The sequence below is a fragment of the Megalobrama amblycephala genome, linkage group LG17 (assembly GCF_018812025.1).
Source record: "Megalobrama amblycephala isolate DHTTF-2021 linkage group LG17, ASM1881202v1, whole genome shotgun sequence".
Lineage (NCBI taxonomy): Eukaryota > Metazoa > Chordata > Actinopteri > Cypriniformes > Xenocyprididae > Megalobrama > Megalobrama amblycephala.
This window is the reverse complement of record NC_063060.1, coordinates 24,674,133-24,700,158: the sequence shown is the minus strand read 5'-3', so window position 1 is coordinate 24,700,158 and position 26,026 is coordinate 24,674,133. Positions and strand designations below refer to the sequence as shown.

General features: G+C 38.5%; 1 protein-coding gene across 1 annotated transcript; it reads right to left on the bottom strand.

The window, feature by feature from the left end:
• Positions 1-3,820: 3,820 nt before the first annotated feature.
• Positions 3,821-25,891, bottom strand: dvl3a (dishevelled segment polarity protein 3a). Its single transcript, XM_048163356.1, has 15 exons — positions 25,280-25,891; positions 21,638-21,707; positions 19,312-19,430; positions 19,063-19,178; positions 18,743-18,884; positions 16,151-16,244; positions 15,576-15,645; positions 15,199-15,338; positions 15,036-15,112; positions 14,888-14,955; positions 11,878-12,027; positions 11,246-11,377; positions 10,143-10,310; positions 7,388-7,591; positions 3,821-4,823 (listed from the first exon to the last, which is right to left on the bottom strand). The coding sequence occupies exons 1-15, from the start codon at positions 25,438-25,440 to the stop codon at positions 4,495-4,497; spliced, it is 2,040 nt and encodes a 679-aa protein (XP_048019313.1). The 5' UTR covers positions 25,441-25,891; the 3' UTR covers positions 3,821-4,494.
• Between the last annotated feature and the right edge of the window lie 135 nt (positions 25,892-26,026).

Below are 26,026 nucleotides of genomic sequence, written 5' to 3'. Positions count from 1 at the left end.
TGAAAACTGAGACCCAGACAGCATTTGATCGCTGAATTTACAGAAATCATTTTACTTTTAAGAAGTGATTTCTCAACATTGCAAACTGAATGAACTCAACACAATTATTATATTGAAATATCTCTCAGCGACTAATTTACCCATGTATTACAGTCTTTGGAAGGCTTTTGTCTTTCAAACACATTAAAATGTACACGTTCACATCATTTCATTTTTACATGCAATGCAGGGATATTTTCTTTCACTTTGTATTTTTATATCAATATGGTAAAAGACTACACTATTCAAATCAATGTGATAAGTTAGATCAAAAGTAAACTAAAAGTAATCAAAAAGTAGTCAGATTACATTACCTTAAAATTGTAATGTAATGGATTACTTTACTAACTACAATTTTTGTTATGTAATTTGGAATCAGTAACCGACTATAATTTGTATGTAATACAGCCAGCATTATAAATAAGCAGTCTATCTATGATGGCCATCTAGTAGGATTTATTGATACAGAAGCGACTCTGTCTGAAGTCCATCAGCTGCCCAATATCCACCAAAAACAATGAACGGCTTCCATTTGAATCGTCTGCACTCCCTGTGTCTTCACAGTTGTCCATCTTTAATATGACTTACCTTGATTTTGTTTTGTTTTTTCTCCATTTGCCACATTCTTCTTGTCTACTGGCCAAAAATATTAGTTGTTTGGTTCGTATTCTGTGGAGCTTGTTTAAAAGTGAGTTTGACATCAAGAGTGTTGAAGGAAAATGTATAGGCCTATCTATAAATATCTTTTAGTAGGATTTGTTGATATGGAAACAAATCTACAGTTGCCTAATATCCATCAGAAACAGCTTCAGATGCTCCTTAAAGGGCTGCTTTTATGTTGTTTTCCGATCTGCAGAATACAATAACCAAAAGCTAATTTAGATAAATATTTTTATTAATATATGCTATGTGCTAGCTGTAAATTAAGTGATTTTTATATAAAACAAACTCCAGTAAACAAAAAAGAACGTACAGGGTCATGTCCACTTTCTCCACTTGAGATGCAGCCTAATAAGAATACTTCATTCACACTATTGTTTTTTGTTTTTCCTTAGGCTAAAGCTACAGCTGACAAGTTCTCTGTCCTACTTCTTTGGAAAATATTCTGTGCAAATTGAGCATAAACATTAGCTACATACATCCATAGCATCAATTCATTTACAGAGTCAAGGCATTTCCATATCTACAGCATCTCACAGAAGTGAGTGCACCCCTCACATTTTTGTAAATTTGTAAATTTGGTGTTATCGCTCTCACTCTCATATACTGGACACTGGAAGTTCAACATGGCACCTCATGGCAAAGAACTCTCTGAGGATCTGAAAAAAAGAATTGTTGCTCTGCATAAAGATGGCATAGGCTATAAGAAGATTGCCAAGACCCTGAAACTGAGCTGCAGCACGGTGGCCAAGACCACACAGCGGTTTAACAGGACAGGTTCCACTCAGAACAGGCCTCGCCGTGGTCGACCAAAGAAGTTGAGAGCACGTGCTCAGCGTCATATCCAGAGGTTGTGTTTGGGAAATAGATATATGAGTGCTGCCAGCATTGCTGCAGAGGTTGAAAGGGTGGGTCAGCCTGTCAGTGCTCAGACCATATGCCGCACACTGCATCAAAATGGTCTGTATGGCTGTCATCCCAGAAGGAAGCCTCTTCTAAAGATGATGCACAAGAAAGCCCGCAAACAGTTTGCTGAAGACAAGCAGACTAAGGACATGGATTACTGGAACCATGTCCTGAGGTCTGTTGAGATCAAGATAAATTTATTTGGTTCAGATGGTGTCAAGCGTGTGTGGCGGCAACCAGGTGAGGAGTACAAAGACAAGTGTGCCTTGCCTACACTCAAGCATGGTGGTGGGAGTGTCATGGTTTGGGGCTGCATGAGTGCTCCCAGCACTGAGGAGCTACAGTTCATTGAGGGAACCATGAATGAGCAGAGCTCTCCTTCAGAGACTGGGCCGCAGGGCAGTATTCCAACATGATAACGATCCCAAACACACCTCCAAGACGACCACTGCCTTGCTAAAGAAGCTGAGGGTAAAGGTGATGGACTGGTCAAGCATGTTTCCAGACCTAAACCTTTTTGAGCATCTGTGGGGCATCCTCAAACGGAAGGGTGGAGCGCAAGGTCTCTAACATCCACCAGCTCCGTGATGTCGTCATGGAGGAGTGGAAGAGGTAGAGACTCCAGTGGCAACCTGTGAAGCTCTGGTGAACTCCATAGCCAAGAGGGTTAAGGCAGTGCTGGAAAATAATGGTGGCCACACAAAATATTGACACTTTGGGCCAATTTGGACATTTTCACTTAGGGGTGTGCTCACTTTTGTGGCCAGCGGTTTAGACATTAACGGCTGTGTGTTGAATTATTTTGACGGGACGGCAAATTTACACAGTTATACAAGCTGTACACTCACTACTTTACATTGTAGCAAAGTGTCATTTCTTCAGTGTTGTCACATGAAAAGATATAATAACATATTTACAAAAATGTGAGGGGTGTACTCACTTCTGTGAGATACTGTACATATGGATACGCCTGTAAGTGAATTGACGCTACGGATGTATGTAGCATGAGAGACTCGCTGTGCCGTTGGTTTCTGGTACAGCAGTTTCAAATCTGACACTTTCTTGCTGAAAAAAATGACTGTCAGTGAGAAACTGAGAACACCATGGACACAGTTTCAGCAAATTACGTTATTAATAAATTGTAACGCTGTATCCAGGCAACCGAATCAAGCTACACAAGGAAACTGGATAGAGAAGTTGAAATAGAGAAAAAAAAAAAAAAAGACTTCACTGTAACTAACTAGTCCATGGAACAGGTAACTTGGATTGCAGATATATAATAAATCAATTAATTTTGTAATATTGTTGTAGTCTTTTTGCAAAGCCGAATATTTTTATTGAAATATAAAATCTGCTAGTAAAATCATTTCAACTCAAAATTTAATGCACATGTACGCATATTGGTAAGTGGTTTAGAAATAAGAGAGATAATGTGCATCCATGCATCTCTCTATACAAGTAAATGTCGCCAAAGTTTTCTTCTAATTCTAAATTTTCTAATTCCAAAAAAAATGAAGATCGATAAGACTCATTTGGATGGCATTTGATAAAGATATAAATATTAATACATAAATACTCAAGGCAAAAAGGGCCATTAAACAAAATAAATAAAAAATAAAATTTAAACTTCCTTGTAAACCTGAATTCAATTTAGGATGGGTTGTATGTTCCTTTACTATGTGTAGTTTACATTCTACTGGTTGTTGGCATCAGACTAATTTGACTAGCTTCTAAATCTGCAAATATTTGGCGTAAAAAATGATGTTTTTCTCACTTTTAAAAGGTAATAATAATAAGCCTATTTGCTTTGCTATCCTAATGCTGCACAATTATGAAGTTTAGTTAATAACTACCGCTCTTGTAGGTAGTTAATGCAGAAACTAAACATATATTTAATTAATATACTAATACTAAACATCTGTAACTTACTGTCATTCCACAAAATAATATATATTAGCATCTGGTGGCAACTTTTAAGGACATCCAAATCAGATTGTCCCAAAACAAAACCAACACCACGATTCAATACTTGAGAGATTACCTTTTTAAGCTCTGAAAAAACGTTGAAGGTTGGAGAACCTCAAAATATCAGCCGACAAACAATAAAAGCAGATGTGGACAGAGACCCAAACCCTGAAACATCTGGATTCCAGATGAAGAAGACAACCTTCACATTCCACAAGCTGAACCCATAAAACACACACAGACACATATGTACTCCAAGCATGTCACAATAAAACTATATTTATAAATTAAAAAAATGAAAATCTCCTTAACATGGTACTTCAAAAATTCTCCCAATACAATATTGCTGACAAACACTGAAAAATATATTCTCAGTAAAAACAATTTCCATGAATAATGAAATATTTGCAAGAGACATTTTACTGAGAGTAAAAATGTAAAAAAAAAAGGCCAAAAAAGTTAAGAACCTCCTAATATGCGCTAAAACAGGGTAGATGACAACAGAAATTTCTCTTCAAACTTTGACATTTATGTCCTTGGTTGGACTACATTCACCTTGTATCCTCACACCCATATAGTGTTGTAACTAAATCCCATTCAATTATTGCTATTTCTCTCAAAATATCTTTTTTTTTGTCCATTAGAGAAATCTCCAATAACATTTCCCAACTATTTTGAGGTGATTTTACTCAACATTTAGTGAAATGTCTTAATCTGTTATTGTAAGCAGGAACTGATGTTTGCCTAATGCTTTAGTAGACTAATTTCTAAGACCCAAGTAATGTTGGGGCTCACAAGCTATTGATTTTTAGGTCAGCACTAATCCTAATTCTAATCGGTTGCACTAGTAGGCCACTTTTTATTTTGTAATCCATAAGGCAAAAAATTGTTTGGGCACTTCTGCTTGCAACAGTCGTGCAAAAATCACATGATGTCAACGAAGAACTCCCCGTTGGCTGTGTTGCACGAGCGGCGGGAGCCCGTCAGTTCAGTGGGAATGTTGGCGAGATGGCGGCCGGACGGCGACCCCGGGGTGGCTCGTGCAGATCCCTGCTTCAGGCTGTAGCTGTGAGATCGTGAGCTTCGCACACTGCCCTCGCTGGGTGGTGCCGCCGAGCGCTCGCTGGGGGCTCTGTCTCTGCGGAAGTCAAACTCGTGAGCGTCGCCCATTTCACTTCCGCCTCCTAACCTGAAGTCTCCAGCTGCGGTTTTCCCCTCGGTCCTGCTCCAGCTGCAGTTGGAACCGCTGCTCCCTATGGACAGCAAAGTTAACGCAAGTGAGACATTATTTAATTGATTATTTAATTGATCTGCATTTTATATATAGCGATATGGAAGAAATACTGGAAGTTTCATCAGATGATTTTAATAGGTCTATTTGAAAAATAATTAATGATTTTTTTGGGGGGGAGTGCATCTGCATAGGAAAAAAAACTGCTGAAAAATTACTTTTTAATCTGAAGACATTAAGTGCGAAATCCTTTCAGGACTGAATGATTTGGGAAAAACATGAACATAATAATTCCCCCAGGACTATAAAATAATAATTATTATGATTTTATTGTGATTATTATTCAGTATATTAAAGGTGCCGTGTGTAAATTTTAGCGGCATCTAGTGGTGAGGTTGCGAACTGCAACCACCGGTCAGTCCACCGCTCAGCCCTCCCTTTCAAAAACCCAAGGTGCGTCCCAATTCGCGTACTTATGCACTATTCTGTGACGTTTTTAAGTATAAATAGTGCGAGTAGTGCGTTCACACTGAAAATTCCAAAAAGAAAAAGTGCACTTAAAATACCCGGATGATGCACTAAATTAACGGAAAAAACGAAGTGTGGAATGTTGGACACTTCATGCACTCAACTGTCGCAGCTTTAATTACGTAGTGGAGTGGAAGGGAGGATCGGACACCGTTGTTAAATGACAAAGTAACCTTATACAATTCACGCACTACATGGATGAGTGCATAGTGCACAAGTACATAGTGTATAAGTGCATAGTGTATAGTGCGTCATTTGGGACGCAACTACACAGAGAAGCTACGGTGGCCGACACAGGACAAAGATGTCATCATCTGAGACAGCAGAAAGTAGCCAGTCAGTTTGTCCGTTTAGGGCTGCTGTAGAAACATGACGTCGCAAAATGGCAAATTCGATGTAAGGAGACCCATGGTGTGTGTAGATAGAAATGGCTCATTCTAAGGTAATAAAAACATAATGGTTCATTATGTAAGATCTTTATCCACCATGAAAACATAGTTATGTATATTATATTGCATTTCTGTCAATATATCCTCTTGAATATTACACACTGGACCTTTAAAAAATATAAGAAATATGCACCTCTTGATGGAAATAACATCACAACATTTATTTCCATCGAGAGGTGCATCAATTTTTGGTCAAGATCTTGTACTGACAATGCAAGAGGTGAGCACTCTGTAAAGTCTCCTCCAGCACATGCCAAAGACTTTCAATGAAATTGAGGTCTGGACTCAGAGGTGCCAATTCAGGTGTGAAAATGATTCTTCATGCTCTCTGAACCATTCTTCCACAATTTTAACCCTGATGAATCTTGACATTGTCATCCTGGAATATGGCCATGATGTGTCGTCCTACATGGTTGTTTAAGAAATGTAAAGCGACACACTCCATCTTTAAGGGTTAAAAAAAAAAAAACGCTGCCAAACATATAACATGCTAGAAAAATAATAGATAGATTCTTAAAGGTACAATATGTAAAATTTTTGCAGTAAAATATCCAAAAACCACTAGGCTAGTGTTATATATTTTGTCCAGCTGATTACAAACAATATCTCTAATGTTTTCAACTACTTGTAAATCATGAGAAAATTCCCATTCTAAACAGTGACACGGGGCAGTGCAGTCGCCTGTCAATGACGTCAGTTACCCTTTGTTACCGCCTTTACTGACGTAGAAACCACATGACAACAGTGCCGTGGACAAATGCGGAAGTAGTGTCTAGCGTCCAGCAAACCACTAGCTTGCTTCAAGCAGTTCCTTATTTACTTCTTGCACGTTTTATGGTGGATTGTGTTACTTATTTATGGAACATAATTACGGTTTACCATCTGCCGCTGGTTCTGTCGACAAGGACAGCTCCCGTAAACTCATGACCGGAAAAGCGGAAGCGGCGCCGGCGACTGTGTCATAATAAAAGTCCCGCTGCTCGTGAGGCGTGTGTTGATCAATCGCTCCAGCTCCTCGTTCAGTTCCCGCAACACTCGGTCCTGCTCTGCTTCATACTACAGTAACGTTAATAATCGCATCCACGAACATGAGTTCTTCCAGACTCCAATCCCTATTCTTTTGCACCGTCCGTTGAGATGGAGACCACATGTCCCAAGTTTCCGCTCTAAAACTTGGTGTCATCAAACTACGCCTTTGTTTTGAATAGGCTTCTAGCGACCTCTAGCGGAAAAAAATATCACAAATTGTACCTTTAAGTATTTGCCTATTAAAATCCAAACAGCGACTTTTTTTTTGGCCGGGCAGTGTATTTATATAATATGATTTGTACTGTAAAATTAATTTTATTTTACTGTAAAATTACAATACTAATATTCATTTCATTTTTAAACAGTATACCATCAAGCTTTTATTTTGATGGGTTATTCAAAGTAAATTAACCAAGTTGTTCTGAGACAACATCTGTTGTTTGTGCTTTACTCTGAAACCAGTAGCACATATGTTTACTTACTACATCGCAGCCTGCACGATTTAAAAAATTGCACTGAACCATATCACAATAAAGATTTTATTTCGATATATGTTGCAGTATGACTTGAGGCTACTGACCTTCACTGTGCTGGCTGCCTGCACTGCCTCCACCTGCTTCAGAGTAGTTGTGAGCTGCATCCGGATGGGAATGGGCCGTTGGGTACTGGTAAGGGAACGCGGCAGGCCAGGGAGCTTCAGCGGGGTGAAGCAATGGAGCTAGAGTGTCCTGATCAGATGCCCCACTGGACCCGTCATGGTCATGCAGAGAGAGATGGGCCATGTCTACGACAAAACACAGGCATGTTGTTAGAGTGCGTCAACACAATGTAAAACCGAATGTACAGTGACAGCAATAAAGAGGACTAAACTTTTACTTGGACAGATGGAAGTATTGTGCCATGAATAGATGGTTAAGCTCTGGTGAGATTGAAATATGATTTTCTTGTATTGACAAGCCTACACTAAACATAGCAGTAGAATATTTATATAGCTACATAATCAAACACAAAATGACCTTTTTCATAAATTCAACAACTGGAATAATAACAAAAATCCAAACAGTGGTTTAAAATCCCCTACTAGCTTACAATGAAAGAATGCACTTGTTTTAGTTAAATATACAATAGGCAGATACCAAATGTAAACTGTGTTATTCCGTTGTGTTAAAAGATTAGCTCAGCCAAGAATTTGGTTGTTATTTAATATATAGGATATATTACAATGTTTATCTGAACCCAAATGACTCCCTTTCTTCCGTGGAGCTCTTTTCCATTCAAAGAAAGCACAGTGGAGCCACCAAGCCATGTGACTTGTGTCCTAACTTGCTTAAAGGTATAATTCACCCAAAAATGAAAATGTTGTCATCATTTACTCACCCTCATGTTGTTCCAAACTTGTGTGAGTTTCTTTCTTCTGTCGAACACAAAAAAAGATATTTTAAAGAATGCTGTTAACCAGACACCCCTTGACTTCCATAGTATTTTTTGTCCTATGGAGGTCAATGGGTGCCGTCAACTGTCTGGTTATCAACATTCTTTAAAATATCTTCTTTTGTGTTCAACAGAAGAAAGAAACTCATACAGGTTTGGAACAACTTGAGGGTGAGTAAGTAGGGTTGCAAAGGGGCAGAACGTTTCCGGTAAATTTCCGGAAACTTTCCACAGGAACTTAACCTGGGGAATTTTGGAAATATTCCAATTTGGAAACTTAACAGGAATTTATGGGAATTTATGGGAATTAATTGGAAATTTTGGGAAATTTATACAGATTTATAATATTTATATAAAATGTATCATATAAAACAAATATAAACATTTTGTTTGGTCATAACATGAAATAACAGTTATTTATTTTTCGCATTCAATTCACTCTAATTTAGTAAATATTTAAATTAAATATATTTTTATTGCAGCAATTGTTATGTTATTTATTTCAGTGTCACATGATCCTTCAGAAATCAGTCTAATTTTGCTGATTTGATACTTATTTGTTATTATCATTGTTGGAAACAGTTGTGTTAGCATGTTAGAATGATATCTGAAGGATCATGTGACACTGAAGACTGGAGAAATGATGCTGAAAATTCAGCTTTGATCACAGAAATAAATTATATTTTTATGTATATCAATTATTATACCATTATTTTAAATTGTAGTTATGTTTCACAATATTACATTTTTTTCTGAATGCACAGTGCATGCAGGGGGTGTGGCCTCAATAGCCCAGCAGTAAGTAGTGTGCTGTGTGAATGTCAGGGTAAAAATTCAAAAAAATTGGATTAAATCTGGTTGTTTTAACCAAAATTATGTTGCAAGATGTTTTTTTCAACTACATTTAAGTACCCTGTTATAGGCTAACCTGCAATTTTGCAAATTCCCTGTTTATTCCCATTAATTCCCATATATTCCCGTTAATTCCCATGGAAAGTTTCCAGCTTTGAAAATTCCCAGAATTTTGCAACCCTATGAGTAAGTAATGACAAAATTTTCATTTTGAACCATCTCTTTAAGGCCTGTTGAATCTGCGTCAGCAGATGGTGAGAGAGATCACTCTGACTGGCTGTTCAGCTTAGTGAAGAAAAAAAGAAAGTGACAAAAGCAAGCAAACAACAGAGCCAAGAGGGCACACAAAGAAGGCTCTTCACATTTTACATCTTTTTATCTGAGCATTCCAATACGCAAACATTTTCATAATGACATGGCCGTCTGGAATGAAGAAAGTGAGGACCCACTGATCAACATGAGTCATATTCAAAATGATAAGCAAGCGCTGCTTTGATTACGGTTTGTATATTCGCAGTCCCTTTTTTAATATAGTCTGCTGTTTTGGAGATTTATTTCCTCTCTCCAAGACACAGAATGTACATGCTAGGCCATTGGCTGTAGTCTGCGCAGTGTGTTCAAGCACAACTTTTTGGCCCAGACGCAGGCAACGCAAGGCGACAACACGGTCGGCTTTCGTTGGCATTTCTTTGATGTCAGTTTGGTGAGTCTGGGCCTTAAGTGGGCCATTCTAGATTAAATAAGCTACCAAAGGTCCATGGCTATGCCATTTCATGGCTTTGTGAGAGGATGGAAATTTAAAGCCGTATCTCTCACATGTTGCATATTCAAACCATAGGACCACTTTTATGATGGTTTTTCATCCGTTTTTAGATCTTGACAGCCCCTGGTCACAGTATGGTTTTATTGTCTGGCAAAGAACAGCTCAGAGATCCATATTTTATTGTCTGGTCCACAAAAGAGTGAAAGTCATACAGATTTGGAATGACACAAGGGTGAGTAAATGAATATAAATCTAATTTCTGACAAACTGTAGTCATAAAAGTACTTACTGCCAGAAAGATCACCAAAGATGTAGTAGCACTGCTCGGAGAAGGTGATTTTGTTGACAGTGTGGCGGATGAAGCCGGCCTTCAACAGATTGCTGGCATATTTGCGTGCTTCACGGCGATCTGCAAATCCCTCCACATGATGAAACAGCCAGTCAACCACATCAGAGCCTAAAAACAAACATATGCACCAATTGTTATATACAGAAAGCAGTTTACTAATGTTTATTTTATAGTTGTGATAAAATGGAAGTAGCAGATCTTTACCTTTGTATTGTGACATACATCCGAACATAACAAATATTATTGAAAAAGAATAAAAAACCAATAGGACAGGGACTTGATTCTTAGCATCGGTTGTTGACCAGATTATGAGATGTGGGTGCCGCACAAAAAAAAAAATGAATTCAAGCTTGAGGGACAGGGACAGAGACAGGGAGGGACATGGTCAGGGTTCAAATGGAATACTGCAAGTATTTTTTCAAGTACCAGTGTGACGGGACGGGACACAGGTTCTTTTTTTTTTGGGGGGGGGGGGGGGGGGGGGGCATATAATGTTTTACATTTTTGAGAATACAATACACATAGCACACACACACACACATATCTTCGTTAATCTAATTTTGACTGTTAAAGTTTTTTTAATTTGACAAATCGTACCAGCGTACTTTGAGGTCAAAATGCATACCCGCTACGCAAAATGCGTACATGTTGGCAGGTCTGTAAATGATTTATCCGTGCACATCATTTTTTAAAAATTCATGTGCCCTCATAATCTTTAATCAAAACATTAACTTCTCCCCATCACAACATCTCTACTGTCCCTCCAGTGGGAGAGCGGGTCAATAACATCTCTGTTTCAGCAACCTGTCACTCAAATGAGATCACTGCAATTAGCAAAAGACAGCGATCAAATGATCCAATCGATTCCTAAAGGACAATCAAGTCCCGCCCTACTTTTTTTTCTCATTTGAAAAGCTGTTTCACTCTGAAGAATGTCACAGTAGAAAAGACAATCCAAAAATCTGTTTCATGCTGACTTGAATATTGGTAAAACTAAAGGTAAAAATATAAAGAATATAAATAAATATAAAGTGTGTCCTGACCTATAAAAGCATTGGCTATAGTGATCTTCAGCCACATTCTGTCTCGAACTTCCAATCCTGAGTCTGGACAGGCCATTGCTTTTGCAACTGTTGCCATGTCGCTGTGGACGGACAGGTGGTAGTCATCAAATCCTGCGAGAAGAACAACACACATTTTACAAAAGCATCTGCCTGGTGGTGAGAAACCAGGACCTCCCACATACCATGTTGCTGCTACACAGTTGCTAAGGTTTCTTTAATGCCATATCAGCATCAAAGGCAATACTCAATGCAAAAATAAACAATAAAAAAATATATTCATATACAATTAACATTTTACATCATTACGACAACTAAATAAGATATTACAGTTTAATATAGTTGTTATGGCATTGTCAATGGGATTTCTCTCACCATTTTTTCCATTTGCCAGGTAACAACATTTAGAAAATTAACAGATCTCTCAACAAGCCGCATGATTTGAGATATCATTCATGTCTGTAACACAAATATTGTGGGACGCCAAAATGTAGGGGTCCGGGGTCTTTTCAGATTCCTAAGCCTTAGTATATGCAATAATAATAGTGATGCCTTAAAGATTTCAAAGCTGTGTGCAATATCATCTGGAGGAGAGTGAACAGCAGATGTCTTACTCTCAGTCTCTGGGATGGAGCTGGAGATGGAGGAGCTGGTGGAGGTGACCGTGCTCATGGAAGGACTCATGCCGTAGGGTGGATAGACACCTGTCATGGCTGCCGTATGGGACACCCAGGCTGCAGGGTCAATGGGCCGGATAGGTTCACCTGGGACAGAAGGCAACAAGTACTCATCAAAGCTTATACAGAACAGGTGAGTGAGTTTTCATGGTAAAATTTGTTTTTACAGAACTCCTTTTGAAAACAAGATGAACAATGAACTATTCAAACCATATTGTTAAAAAAATACAATATAATGGTTGTACAAAATTTTCATAAAAAAAAAAAAATAAAAAAAAACTGCAATGGTTCTTTGCAACACTTTAGATTCTTCTTATCAATTTTTATGTACAATTTTTTTTTTTTTTTTGACATAAAAAAATGACAATCTTAAATCTTTCGCTCCAACGTTGCTCTCAAATCTATTAAACTTAGTGTAAACCTGTTAAAGAGCCAATGAAATTTGAGAGCTAATCACTGAATGACACAAAAACGTCATATGATTTCAGAAGATGTATACATTTATTTGAAATAAAAAACTTTTGTAACATTATAAATGAATTTACTGTCACTTTTGATCAATTTAATGCATCCTTGCTAGGAATGGGTTTCTTATGAATTTTAACGATTCCGATTCTTATTGATTCGTAATTTCAATTCCAATAAGGTAAAGAAAAAAACGTAACCGTGTCTACACCTGACGTGACCATTGTCATGTTGCATCATGACATGCCGCAACAGCTAAAAGCTGTCTACACTGACAAAGCACTTCAGAAATAGGACGGGGAATCCATTTACTGTCAGGAATTTGTTGTGTCGCACCGCATCCAGGGTAGACAATATCACTGATTATAATTGGTTCTATTGTCGCGCCGCTAGCGTGTTAAGATATCTTTCACATTTATTCTGCCTTGTTGCAAAACATTTCATTATAGATGAACACAGCGAACAAAAATCAGCAGGCTAAAGAACACTTCCACAAGGAACTTTTGCCTGTGGTTTAAAAAAAACACAGCAAAAACAACTAGTCTATAAAATTTCAAGCATTATTAAAGACAAGTAAACTACGGAAGAGGATTAGGGCCAAGCAATAATAAAAAAATAAAACCATCTCAAGATTAAAGTTGTTAAATTTCGAGAAAAAGGTTGAGATAAAATGTTGAGAATAAACTCATTGAATTACGAGAAAAAACTCGTTAAATTTTGAGAAAAAGGTTGAGATAAAATGTTGAGAATAAACTCATTAAATTAAAAAAGAAGAACAAATAAACAAATTGGCAATCGCACAAATAAATACAACTGAACAAAGATATGATTGAAATAAACAGTGTTTTAAGATTTTCAGGTATTCAGGTACAAGAAACTGTAATCAAATGTAAAAAACATTGCGCTTTATAAATAAAATAAACATTACAAAAGCTATTCAGTCAAGAACAGCGAGTGAATTTTGTCTTTTGTTACTTGATTAACGTTATTATAGAGATGGCAGCAGGAATATTAGGCTGCTGTCACTTTATGTGATTTCTTTGCCAACCGTTTACGTTCACCTAAGACATAACCAACCGTTTATGAGAATATTTTGACATTTTTGTGTGTATTTGTCCTTTCAAATGCAAAAAGACGCAGAAGAGAACTGAGTTCAGTATTGCACACTATTCAGTATGAGAGGCTAAGAGTCCTGCACGGGTCCATTTTTGGAGACCCGCCCCCGCCCGTACCCGCAAAGTTCAGCACCAGATCCGACCCGTCACCCGTGATAATATCAAAATTAAATCCGCACCCGCCCAGACCCGTTAATATTTGGCCCGTTACCCGATCCGTGCCCGCGATAAATCACACATGCTAAAATCATTACAATTAAAGTGCTTTATTTTTTATCTCGCACATCTCTCAACATCACAACAGCATCATGAATGGGCTAATGAAACAGGCTAAAGTGCGATCTGTTTTGCGCCATTCAAGTAGACTACCATCGGCACCTAAATAGGCTATGGAACCTGATAACTATACGCAAATAGACCTATTAATGAAAAAAAAAAGAACAAGAAAAAATACAACCTGAGCCTGTCGCTCACAAACAATAGCCTATAGGCCTATGCCTATGCATTTACTTTTCCTTAAGGTTACTATGCAGGAAAAGGATATCGTCCACAGTCCCAGGTTTAAGTTGCGTTCTCCATTCTTGAATTACAAATCCAGCTGTGGAAAAGTCTCTCTCACTCGCAGTAGCTACTCCTGCAACGCTCGCTCCAACTAGGCTACAAGAAGCATCAACAAAAGTCGCACTGTCGCAGTGGTGGTGACGTGATGGGTCAAATGTCATATCGTTGTTGCGTATGTGTAATGGTAATTTAGACATACAAATATGGCGCATATTTTTCATCCACATTACTACCCGCCCGCAAGGAGTTAATTATCCGCCTGCATCCCCGCCCTTGAATTTTAGGAATTTCACAATCCGTTTCACCCGTTTTAGTCACTTTTATAACGGGTACTCGCGGGTACCCGACCCGTTGCAGGACTTTATGAGAGGCAGCTTTCTGTGCACACGTTTTGGCTGGGTGCATGCAGCACAGAAAACAGCGTGCGAGTCTTCCTGTGCTTGAATGGTTTAAAAATCACATTAAAATCACTTCTGTATGCACACTTTGGATGTGTGTGCAGCACAGAAAACAGCGCACAGGTCTTCCTGCAGTTGAATGATTTAAAGTGATATTAAAATGCACAAAAGAACCAATAAAAGGAATCAAAATTTTAATTTTATAACAAGTATCCGATTCCAGAATTGGAATTGATTTTCGATTCCAAGCCCTAGTCCTTGCTGAATAAAAGTATTAATTTCTTTTAAAACAATTTTTTTTTTTTTTTTTAAATCCGTATCCAAAATTTTGAAAGTAATGTATATTATGGTGCATTTATGTGTAAATGAGTTTGTGAGAATGAGTGAGGGAAAAAAATGAACACTTACTCCTCGGCAAAGCAAAGCAACTGTTAGGGTTTGGGTCCCAGCATTTGGCCACCGTAAGCGACACGGGTCTGCAAAAAATTGTGCAGTTGTTTACACACTGTTGTGGATCAGCTAAACATGAATAAGAATGTTTTGTAATATGACTCACCCAGGCTTATGCACAATCTCCCTCAGCACTCGTACCGCATCATCGTTGCACATGTTCTCGAAGTTGATGTCATTCACCTGTGAAAGGAAACGGTAATATGAACTGATACAACCAGCTTCTCTTTCAGATTCCTAACCTGAACATGTCTTCATCCAATCCTCACCTGAAGCAGCATGTCACCAGGCTCGATCCGCCCATCGGCCGCCACCGCTCCGCCCTTCATTATGGAGCCGATGTAGATGCCTCCATCGCCTCGCTCGTTACTCTGACCAACGATACTGATGCCCAGGAAGTTATACTTCTCTAAATGAGGTAAAGTGAGAGAGGGTTAAGGCAAGACTTTAATAGTATGTTGTTTTGCACATCTGTAACATATTTATATTTCAAGGACTATGTCTTTAGGCAGGAAAAATTTAAACTTAATAAAATAATAAAAGAAAACATATGCCCTTAATATTTTTAAGGCACTCAAGGCTGCTGTATTGTGAATACATTCAGCGTTTAATTAAAAAGCAACAAAACCATATAATGCAGACTCACCCATATTTAAAGTGACAGTGATGATATTCAGCGACATAGTGGAGTCAGTGATGCTACTGAAAGATGAAGACTGAGGAAAGAAAGAGACGAAGTGGGTTTTAATATGTTTTATATATACTATTTGACAACTATTTCCTCGCCAGCGTTTTTTTTTTTTTTAAGTTACCAGACAGCGCCAGCTTTTCTAATAATTTTCACAAAACGTTCATGGCCCCCAGAATGTTTAATGTTCGCATTATTTTACATGTACATAAGCAATTTTTTATTGCTCGTTTCTGCTGCTTCTTCGCCTGTGTTTTGATTCTGAGAGATTCTCTTTCAGTAGATGCATAATAGCGCCCCCTACTGTATAACAGTTGAAACTAACCCCTAACCCCACCCCACACCCTGACAAACAGCTTTCACGACCAATGATAAAGACCTTTCTCCATGCCCCTACCTTTCAGCATGCCCCAACCTTTTGTCACGCCCATTACTTAGAAATACCCACACTTTCCTACACTTAGAGAATTCTGTCAATGGCGGGGAAGCGTTGTGTAAAAAAAATGATAGAAGAGATCTATCCACTGTCTTACCCTCTCCATTTGCTGGGCTTTGGGTCTGCGCCTCCGTCGGCGATGTCGTCTCATTAGCCTGGACGAGCCACTTTGCTCTGTAACACTGCTAAAACTGAGAAACAAGTGTCACAATACAGAGATTACATGAGCATTTCATTGTGTTTCCAGGCAAAGAGAATGTGAAACATACTGATTACTAAGAACAGGAATTGCAAAGACTATAATGGGTTAGTTTACCCAAAAAATGTCATTTCTGTAATTTACTCACCCTTTTTGTTGTTCCTAGACATTCATTCATCATCAAAACACAAATGAAGACATTTTAATGAAACGTCTGTCTCTATTAAAATTCCACCAAAAATGTGAAGCTTCAAAAAGTTCATAAAGAGATTGTAAAAGTAATCTATATAAATTGAGCAGTTTAATCCAAGTCTTCTGAAAACACAGATTAATAGATGAACAGATTTCATTTAGGCTTTAATTTAGGGCTGGGCGATATATCGCATGTGATTGTCACGCGCATTTCGTCAGTAAAGCCGGTTCCCTGATTACCGCTAAATCGCCATCACCTGCTTTCAAATGGAGCGGCATTTAATAGACAGAACCGTAGATCACTGACAAGCCACGCAATATCACGTTCATTATCGCAGATGAATCGCCTTCGATAATGAACGCGATATTGCGTGGCTTGTCAGTGATCTATGGCTCTGTCTATTAAATGCCGCTCCATTTGAAAGCAGGTGATGGCGATTTAGCGGTAATCAGGGAACCGGCTTTACTGACGAAATGCGCGTGACAATCGCATGCGATATATCGCACAGCCCTACTTTAATTCATATATAAACATTGATCAATACACATACATAAAGCACTTCAAATACGGTTAAATGGAAGCTCAAACATGCTCGACTGAGGGTCAAGAACCGATGAGCGTTTTTCTCACCTGTCAAGAAAGCCAGTGTTATTTTAGTATTTATTAAAGGTGCCATCGAAAATATAATACCCCACTCAAAATACCCCATAGATTTTTTTTTATAAATTTTTTTAACTGCCTATTTTGGGGCATCATTAAATATGGGCCGATTTATGCTGTGCGGCCCCTTTAAATCTCGTGCTCTCCGCCCACAGAGCTCGCGCTTGCCTTAAACAGTGCCTAAACAAAGTTCACACAGCTAATATAACCCTCAAAATGGATCTTTACAAAGTATTCGTCATGCATGCGTCGGATTATGTGAGTATTGTATACTGTTATATTGTTTACATTTGATTCTGAATGAATTTGAGGCTGTGCTCCGTGGCTAACGGCTAATATGCTACATTGTTGGAGAGATTTATAAAGAATGAAGTTGTGTTTATGAATTATACAGACTGCAAGTGTTTAAAAATGAAAATAGCAACGGCTCTTGTCTCCGTGAATACAGTAAGAAACGATGGTAACTTTAACCACATTTAACAGTACATTAGCAACATGCTAACGAAACATTTAGATAGACAATTTACAAATATCACTAAAAATATCATGATATCATCATGTCAGGATCATGTCAGTTATTATTATACTCCATCTGCCATTTTTCGCTATTGTTCTTGCTTGCTTACCTAGTCTGATGATTCAGCTGTGCAGATCCAGACGTTAATACTGCCTGCCCTTGTGCAAATATTGGGGGCGTACACCCCGACTGTTATGTAACAGTCGGTGTTATGTTGAGATTCGCCTGTTCTTTGGAGGTCTTTTAAACAAATGAGATTTATATAAAAAGGAGGAAACAATGGAGTTTGAGACTCACTGTATGTCATTTCCATGTACTGAACTCTTGTTATTTAACTATGCCAAGATAAATTCAATTTTTCATTCGAGGGCACCTTTAATATTTTGAAGTTTTATGTAAAGAGTTTATTTATTTTTTTTTTTATTAAAAACAACAACAGTTTTTTCCATTTTTTTACGCTGTGCAAGCATGTTTGAGCTTCCGCAAGAACCAACTAAGTTTGTTCTTGAAAATCAAGTACAATTTAGTTGCCATTTATCATATTTGATGTTATTAGTTTTGGTGGAATGGACTTCCAATGGAGGAACAGAAATCTCTCAATCTTTCATTAAAAATATTGAGGATGAATAAAAGTCTAACAGGATTGGAATGACATGAGGGTGAGTGTAAAGGGTAAATGACAGAATTTTCATTTTTTTTAATAAACTATCCCTCTAACAGCTCTGATTCTAGTACTTTTCAGGGAGCAACCAATAAATTTATGCTACACAAAAATACTAAACCAATACCGAATACCAAAACAAATACTCAAAACAGCAAATATTTTGCATCTCTTAAATTTTATTATTATAATTAAAGTACATTTATCACCACAAAATTTATTATCTCAAAACAACCACTCCAGCTGGTTCTGAGAAAGAACCAGTTTTCGATTCCCAACCCTATCGACAACATTAATCTACATTTACTTTAAACAATCTCCCCAAACTATATTTATGTTTGCCCACATTTGCTTGTCAAATAGCTCAAGTCTAAGCTCTGAAAAACCATTGGGTCTCGCTGTGATCGTAATCATTTTGAGCGCATTGGTTTGGAAACGAACAAATGCTGTGAGACTCACCGGCTGGTGGAGCCGTCATCCGAGTCAAAACAGCTGCTTGATTCCAGTTCACTGCTCATGAGGGAAGAACGGCTGTCACAGATGTCATAACCTCCCAGATCCATGCCTCTGCCTCCCCGTGAGTAGCCATTCTGCCTTCCTCCTACAGAGACCAACATCAATTCAGTATCAGATACAAGTGGTGATTTGTGTTTGTTTAAATACTTAAATATGAATAATTATTTATATTAAATATGAACCTTTTACTGACACAAACCATGGCAGGTCTCACAAAGCATAAGACATGCAGTGAGAAATCTAGGTGGTGAGGTGACACATACCAGAGTGCTCATGTGAGTGTTTCCTGCGCGATCTGTCCCTCTCCCTCCGGTGTGACACCACTGAATCCGTCTCCGTCTCATCATCCACACCATGCCGGCTGCCTGCAGCCTTTGGACTGTGTGAGAGAGAAGATTTAAAAAAAAAAAAAAAAAAAAAAAGACTGTGAGAAAATGTTCCTTATTTTGAGTTTTACTGCCAACTTGTTATATGATCTGATCATTTATCATTTAACACAGCGAAAAACTTACTGGAAGGACGGGGGTCTGGAATCTCCAATGCCTTGGCTTCTCTCGTAAGATGGCGGATGCTCGGACTGACTCTCTGCCACTGAACATCCATCTGAGTGGGAGCCGTCTGATGACACCAGCTATTAACACACACAAAAGAACAAGTATTGTCTTGAGCAGTTCGCTGGAAGCTGAAGTGTTGATGCATTTACCAATACATGGTTAAAAATTGTTAGAATTGCTTCTCAATCAGAAATACACCCTTTAAGCAGATTAATGGGGCTCAACAATGTAAGGGGTCATCCTACTTCCCAGTTCAATATTCCTGTACTAAGAACTGCAAACACCCTTCCACTGCCCTCTCACTATAAAAACATGGCAAGTTGAGTTGAATGTAAAAGGGGGGTGGGGGGAATGGGGGGGTATAAATTTGTTTTACCAATGTGCCATCTGACATTATCAAGCATGTCCCTCACTTTGCAAAAACACACCTAGAGAGTGCATACACTGCGTGATGTAGCCTTTTCAGACTATTGCGCGAATGCAGTGCACCCTCTCATTGCATGATTTACTCTATTAAAATGCAGTAACTTCAGGAGTCCACAGCAGTCCTAAACCTCCCAAGATACCAGCAACTACATTAATTTATCCACTAACCATTCAGAAATGTCCAGTTGCATTCTAAAAGTTGTAACTTCTTCCTGAGTCTCTCCATCAGTGTCAGACTCTGGTTTGAACAATGTAAAGCTGAACACCGTTACTGACAATCATCATTTTGGCTGCGTGAGATTCTCCAGCTTTGTTATTGTTGAACAACCAAAGCGCGAGCCGTTAAAGCTCCGCCATCTCCTGGAAAGGAGGCCGGGAGCAGCAGCTCATTTGCATTTAAAGGGACACACACAAAAACGTTTTTGCTCACACCCATATAGGGGCAAACTTGACAAGCTATAATAAATGATCTGTGGGGTATTTTGAGCTGAAACTTCACAGACACATTCTGGGGACACCGGAGACTTATATTACATCTTGTACAAAGGGGCATCATAGGTCCCCTTTAAAAAGTAATATATTCATGTGAGTTTGTTTTTGCATATACTGTCATTCAGAATGAAAAATAAGTTCTTTGTGGTTGCATGGCATTTAATGTGGTACTTCACCGCTGGCAAAATGGGCTTTCAATAAAATTTGACTGCCTATACAATAGAAAGGCAAAACATTTTTGGAAATCGGTGCTACCTGACTAGAGAAAACAGAGAAGGAAGGCTGTTGTCTTCCCTTTTGTCAAATAGGTAGGAAAACTTCAATACTCATAACGTACTGGGCATGTTGCCGTCCGAGGCCACTCCCATCAGTCTGATGTGGATACGCTTGACCAGAGTCAAATACCACCTTGCTTTAGTAGGAAATACTTCTTAGCAAACTTTTAGTCATAATGGTGTTGACTTGTATTGTTCCCAGGTGCAAGAATTCAAAGACTAAACTTTTGCAGGACGGGGTTATTTTTGGTTTCCAATGAAGGTTCCAGTGTGTTGTAGGCAGCAGGTAAAGGCTGCAAAGAATCGTAAATATGGAGAGAACACCGTGATGGGAAATCTGAAAAACCTCAGTGTTTGTAGTCAACATTTAAAACTGGATGACCACAAACGGTGTTTTAGGCCAAACAGAGGGGAAAAAACTGAAAGAAACTGCCGTTCCGTCAGTTCCGCCAACACCCAGAAGCAAAACGGCATCACGTACAGGTAAGAAATCTTTTGCCATAGTGTTCAATTTTGAACATAATGCTGTTTAAAGAGGAGACAAAGTATGACACAATTTCAGTGATAAACCTACCCTTATAATAATGGTTTTGTTAATAACCCTCTGTCAATTCGACTGCCCATGGGCGGGGCTACAAAAATGTGGAAGAATAATCTGTAGTTTTCACAAAAGCCCCGGAGCTGTCAAAACACATCATCCGGCAGACTTTTGCTGACAAATAAACGTGAATTTCTCTGTCCAGCTAACACAGAGAATGAGCTGTTCATCGTTCATTTACATATACTACAGACATTGCAACAACACAAAGCAGGTTGAAAATCTGCGAGTTTACACTTTAAATATAAATGAGAAGCTCATAAAACAAAGCTTATGCAGCATACTAAAGTCTTTGATTAGCTGCATCACACCAAAGTGAACCTTAAGCAGGACTGACTGGCAGCCTCTTTGAAAAATACAAATAGAGCAGTGTCAGCACTCAAGAGAACCGGGAATGGGCTGAATTAAAAAGCTAATCTATTATGCAAGGAGCACCAGGGAATTAAGATGCAGGTCTGGATGGGATGTGTGTGTGTGTGTTCTCTGTTCTCACCCAGCATATCACACGGCCATTGTAACAGGGAAGCTTTGCATTGTCGTCGGTGATTTCCTCCTTGACCACCCTGCAGAAACACAAGAAACCGAGAAAAAGAATAAGAACAAACAAGGTCTTATTTTCCAACTACAGTCTGTGTGTGAAGTGTAAAAAAAGGAAGATCAGCTTAAGAGATCCCCAGAGTGTCTGGGAATAAATTAGAATACGTAAATGAGACAATGCCATTAGATGAAAGAAAGGACGGGTTGGATCAGAAATGCATAAATCAGATAAGCATGCACACACATGTGCTCACAGAACACACAAAGGACTGAACACATGAAAAGAGCTGAGGGAGACTCCACCAGATAAGATTCCAAACTCATGAATTCAACCTTATTTCAGATGTAGAATAAAATCTACCACAAGAATGTTGAGTTTTTGATGTCTGTATGAAAAAACCTGTTTGTTCAAAACAAGTACATGCTCACATTATGCTCACAACCAACAAGACTGTAATGTGACACTCCAAATCCAAACAATAATATTTTAGACTCGCCCATATGTTCACCTAGTAATGCTTGAAATGAATAGATATAAACAATTACACTTATTTGTGTCACATTTATTTGTGTAAACGAAAACAGCCTGAGATTTTGAGCCAACATTTAGAGCATAACCAAGTAAATTTATAATCACTGAAGTGATTTCCTTAACTTTTCCAGGGATGTGTTTCCACAAGCATCGTAAGCCTAAGTAGATAGTAGAACCAGTAGTCTCTACGATCTGTTTTACTGTATTTTTCATTTAAAAAATGTCTTGGCTAAGAGGCTTCTTTCAAAAATATTAAAACAAAAACCTTACTGACCACAAACTTTTCAATGCTATAGTGTATAGTCAGTCACTACTAATAATATAATTATTATGTATAATTGTATTACAGAGTACAGCATTACACAGCATGAGACAAACTTCCCAAATGTGAACTATCTTCTACAAACTGTGGGACGAATCAAAATGATTGTCCGTGGTATTGAACACCACGCTACAGATGTTTAACATTTTAAATTCAGACTACTTAATTCTATACGACCCCTTTGTAACAAACTACCTGTTTTGATGTTTTGAATCTTCCGTTCATTCACAAACACTCCAATCCAATAAAGGCATTTAAAAATGTGTAAAAAGACTCTTTGTTGCATTGACAGACATGTAAAACATCAATAGAGACAGATTCAATTAAGCTATTCGTTTCCATTTGGCAGAAATCTGAGCCTGCCCTTCAACGACGAACATCTTTAAGTTTTTAATGAGCTTTTTTGAAGGGGAGTTAAAGGGAGGGGAGTGGGACGATCAAACTACGACATATTTCACTGGGAAAGGTTGTAAAGCTGCCAGTGCTGAAGCGATCAGGGCATTCCACAGTGACTGCCTGCAGTTGTTCCAAGTCAACATTCTTTCGCCTAATGAAACAGACAGACAAGACAAGAACACTAGCCAGCACCTCAAATGTGACTGATTCACAAGCTAGTTTAAAGATACAGGCAACACTTTATGCTTAATGCTTAACAGACAGAATTCATGCACTTTTAAATCTGAAGTCTGGAGATTAGAAAAAAAAAAAAAAAAAAAAAATGCAACATTTCATGACATTTTCAATCACTTCAGTGTACATGTGATGTTAAAGGATTAGTTCACTTTCAAATTAAAATTTCCTGATAATTTACTCACACCCATGTCATCCAAGATGTTCATGTCTTTCTTTCTTCAGTCGAAAAGACGTTTCTACACGATCCCAGACAAGGCATAAGGGTCTTATCTAGAAAAACCATTGCTTATTTTCTAAATTTTTTTTAAAAAAGGTTATAAGTTTTAACCATAGATGCTCATCTTGAACTAGCTCTCTTCTTCTCTATTTGAATTCCGGCAGTGTAGACACTGCTAAGTGTACTACTGCCCTCCACAGGTCAAAGTTTGAATTAATTGTTATATACTTGCACTAGCATATTGTATATGATAATTTAGTTCAAACTTAGACCTGAGGAGGGCAGTAATACACTTAGCAGTGTCTACACTGCTGGAATTCAAATAGAGAAGAAGAGAGCTAGCTCAAGATGAGCATCTATGGTTAAAACTTATAAAACCTTTAAAAAAAAAATTGAAAATAAGAAATGGTTTCTCTAGATAAGACCCTTATTTCTCGTCTGGGAATGCTGTAAACTGTAATTTTGACCTTCAATCGTTTGGGCTCCATTGAAGTCCACTATATGGAGAAAAATCCTGGAATGTTTTCATCAAAAACCTTCATTTCTTTTCAACTGAAGAAACAAAGACATTAGTGAGTAAACTATCAGGAAATTTTAATTTGAAAATGAACTAATCCTTTAAGCACTATATATTGATATGAAGAAAATGCTCAAAAGTTTCAAACAACCTGAAATCAATATTATTTTAATCAATTCGTTTCCATGGCCACATGATTATTGAGAAATTATTTTATTTAGAAATCATTTTAGAGATATTGCTGGCCAGATGTTAACTTAATGATCATACTGCAATATATAAAGTATACCTGTCTCCATTAAGACATTTCACACACTGCCTTGTAAGCAAGTTTTACTCTATACAAGCACTCACAAGATAAATATATAACCAATTATATATTTAATCGCAAAGCAAAGCTTGAAAAAACACATAACTAATTTCCAGGCCTGTACATCACTTTATTTTAACATTCTGGCAACACCTGGTCTACAGATCCAAATATGTGTACAGGCCTGCTTTTTGGTGACCATGTTAATGAAGGCCCAAATAAGAGGTCAAAGAGTTCACAGCAATTCCAAAAGTCTTTTAAAGGATGGAAACGTTGAGAAATGTGTTTATGGCTAATGACCAAGACCGTAAATAAAACTAGTTTAGCTTATCCAAAAATCTTTAGTCAAAAAATCTTGTGGGGTACGTTCGGAATTGGGGGACATATGGCCGTTGAACCGCGCATGCGCACGGCACATTAAAAAAAGATTCTACTGTACTTCTCAGATGTGCTTTTGAATCGGGGTGGAAAATTCCTCAAAGTGTTAGTTAAACGGGTTGGTTTCGGCGATACTCGCTCTTAAATGTTCTGACACGAAGGTGCTTTGTGGGGAAAAAGAGAAGAAAATACTTTAGAAAACCGGATCTGAGCACAATAAGCGTAAAGAAACCCCCAAACCGCGAGTGTTTTTTGTGTAGTCATGGTAATTTAGACTGACGCTGGAGAACATTTAAGAAGGAAGGGTACTAAACAACTCCCTCCTGTGATACTTTGACTGTGCTCTCCAACCATTCACATAACTAACTACACCCAAGCTCGTGCCGTCAGGCCAAAAGCCATATTTGAGAGTAATCCAGTCTTAAAATGGATGCCGTCGTCAATTGAACAAGACCTAACATTCACCCCTGCTGAACTCCGCGCGCACACATACACTGTACATTTGACTCCTTTCACACAGAAGCGCGTCCAACACAACTAATGAGGGATATTATATCAGCCTCTGAAGGATCATGGCAGTCAATCCGTGATCCAAACAAGAGGAGAAAACGTGTGAAGAGCTGGAATTGTATGTTAAACCCGAAAAAACATGCACAAGTGCTAAGAAAACTAATGTACGGTAGGCTCACCCAAAGTCATCGTCCATAGATTTAAAGAAAAACTTGTAGTTTGGTTTCTTGAGAGCATTTTTCAGGTCCAAAAGGGTGACCCTTTCGGCAGGGATGGGCAGTTTGACCAGGTATGGAGTTTCCTGGTCGTCAAGATGGTAGATAACTTTAGTCTCCCCCATTGCAGACCGCTGGGGAGAAGTAAACGGCGGTCATCCAGCGCAGGGGCTCCCCTGATGCCCCTCCAGAATGGGCTTTTGCTCGCTTTTACCCGCCAGTTGACTTTTTTGTTAATCCCGTTCTTTCTTTCTTTCCTTCCTTCCTTGCCTCCCTCCGGAGTTCCCAGGAATCTTCTATATCAGCGCAAATATTCCATGAGTTGACTGGTTTAAGGGACGATTATTGGTCCATACTCTTATTTCACTCTATCCCGCCTGTTGGGAACAGAGAATAATCCGTGAAATGTGTGATAAAGAAGATTATTTTGGTCAGGAATGCCGTGGCTATTCGGAGAGCTTCCCTGTGCTCTCCTTACAGAGGGTTTTGTATTGCTTTCATTGACGCCGACTGCCCGGGGAAACGTGCTCCCCCTAGCGGAGAGGGGTGGTAGGTGTGAAAACTGTTACGTGGGGGTCATTCTACTAAACGGATGCCATTTGGAGAGAGGGGTAAGCTGTGTCGCTTATCTAAATTGGCCCCTGGGCAAGGAGAAATGCGCCTAATTATATTTCTGGATGTCTAATATCAAATGGAATCACATACATACAG

Coding starts and splice junctions, on each gene's coding strand:
- dvl3a (XM_048163356.1), bottom strand. CDS start 25,440: ATGGGGGAGACTAAAGTTATCTACCATCTTGACGACCAGGAAACTCCA. Junction 15,113..15,198: donor CTGGTGACATGCTGCTTCAG/GTGAGGATTGGA, acceptor TTCCTTTCACAG/GTGAATGACATCAACTTCGA. Junction 11,378..11,877: donor CTCCATCCCAGAGACTGAGA/GTAAGACATCTG, acceptor TTCTTCTCGCAG/GATTTGATGACTACCACCTG.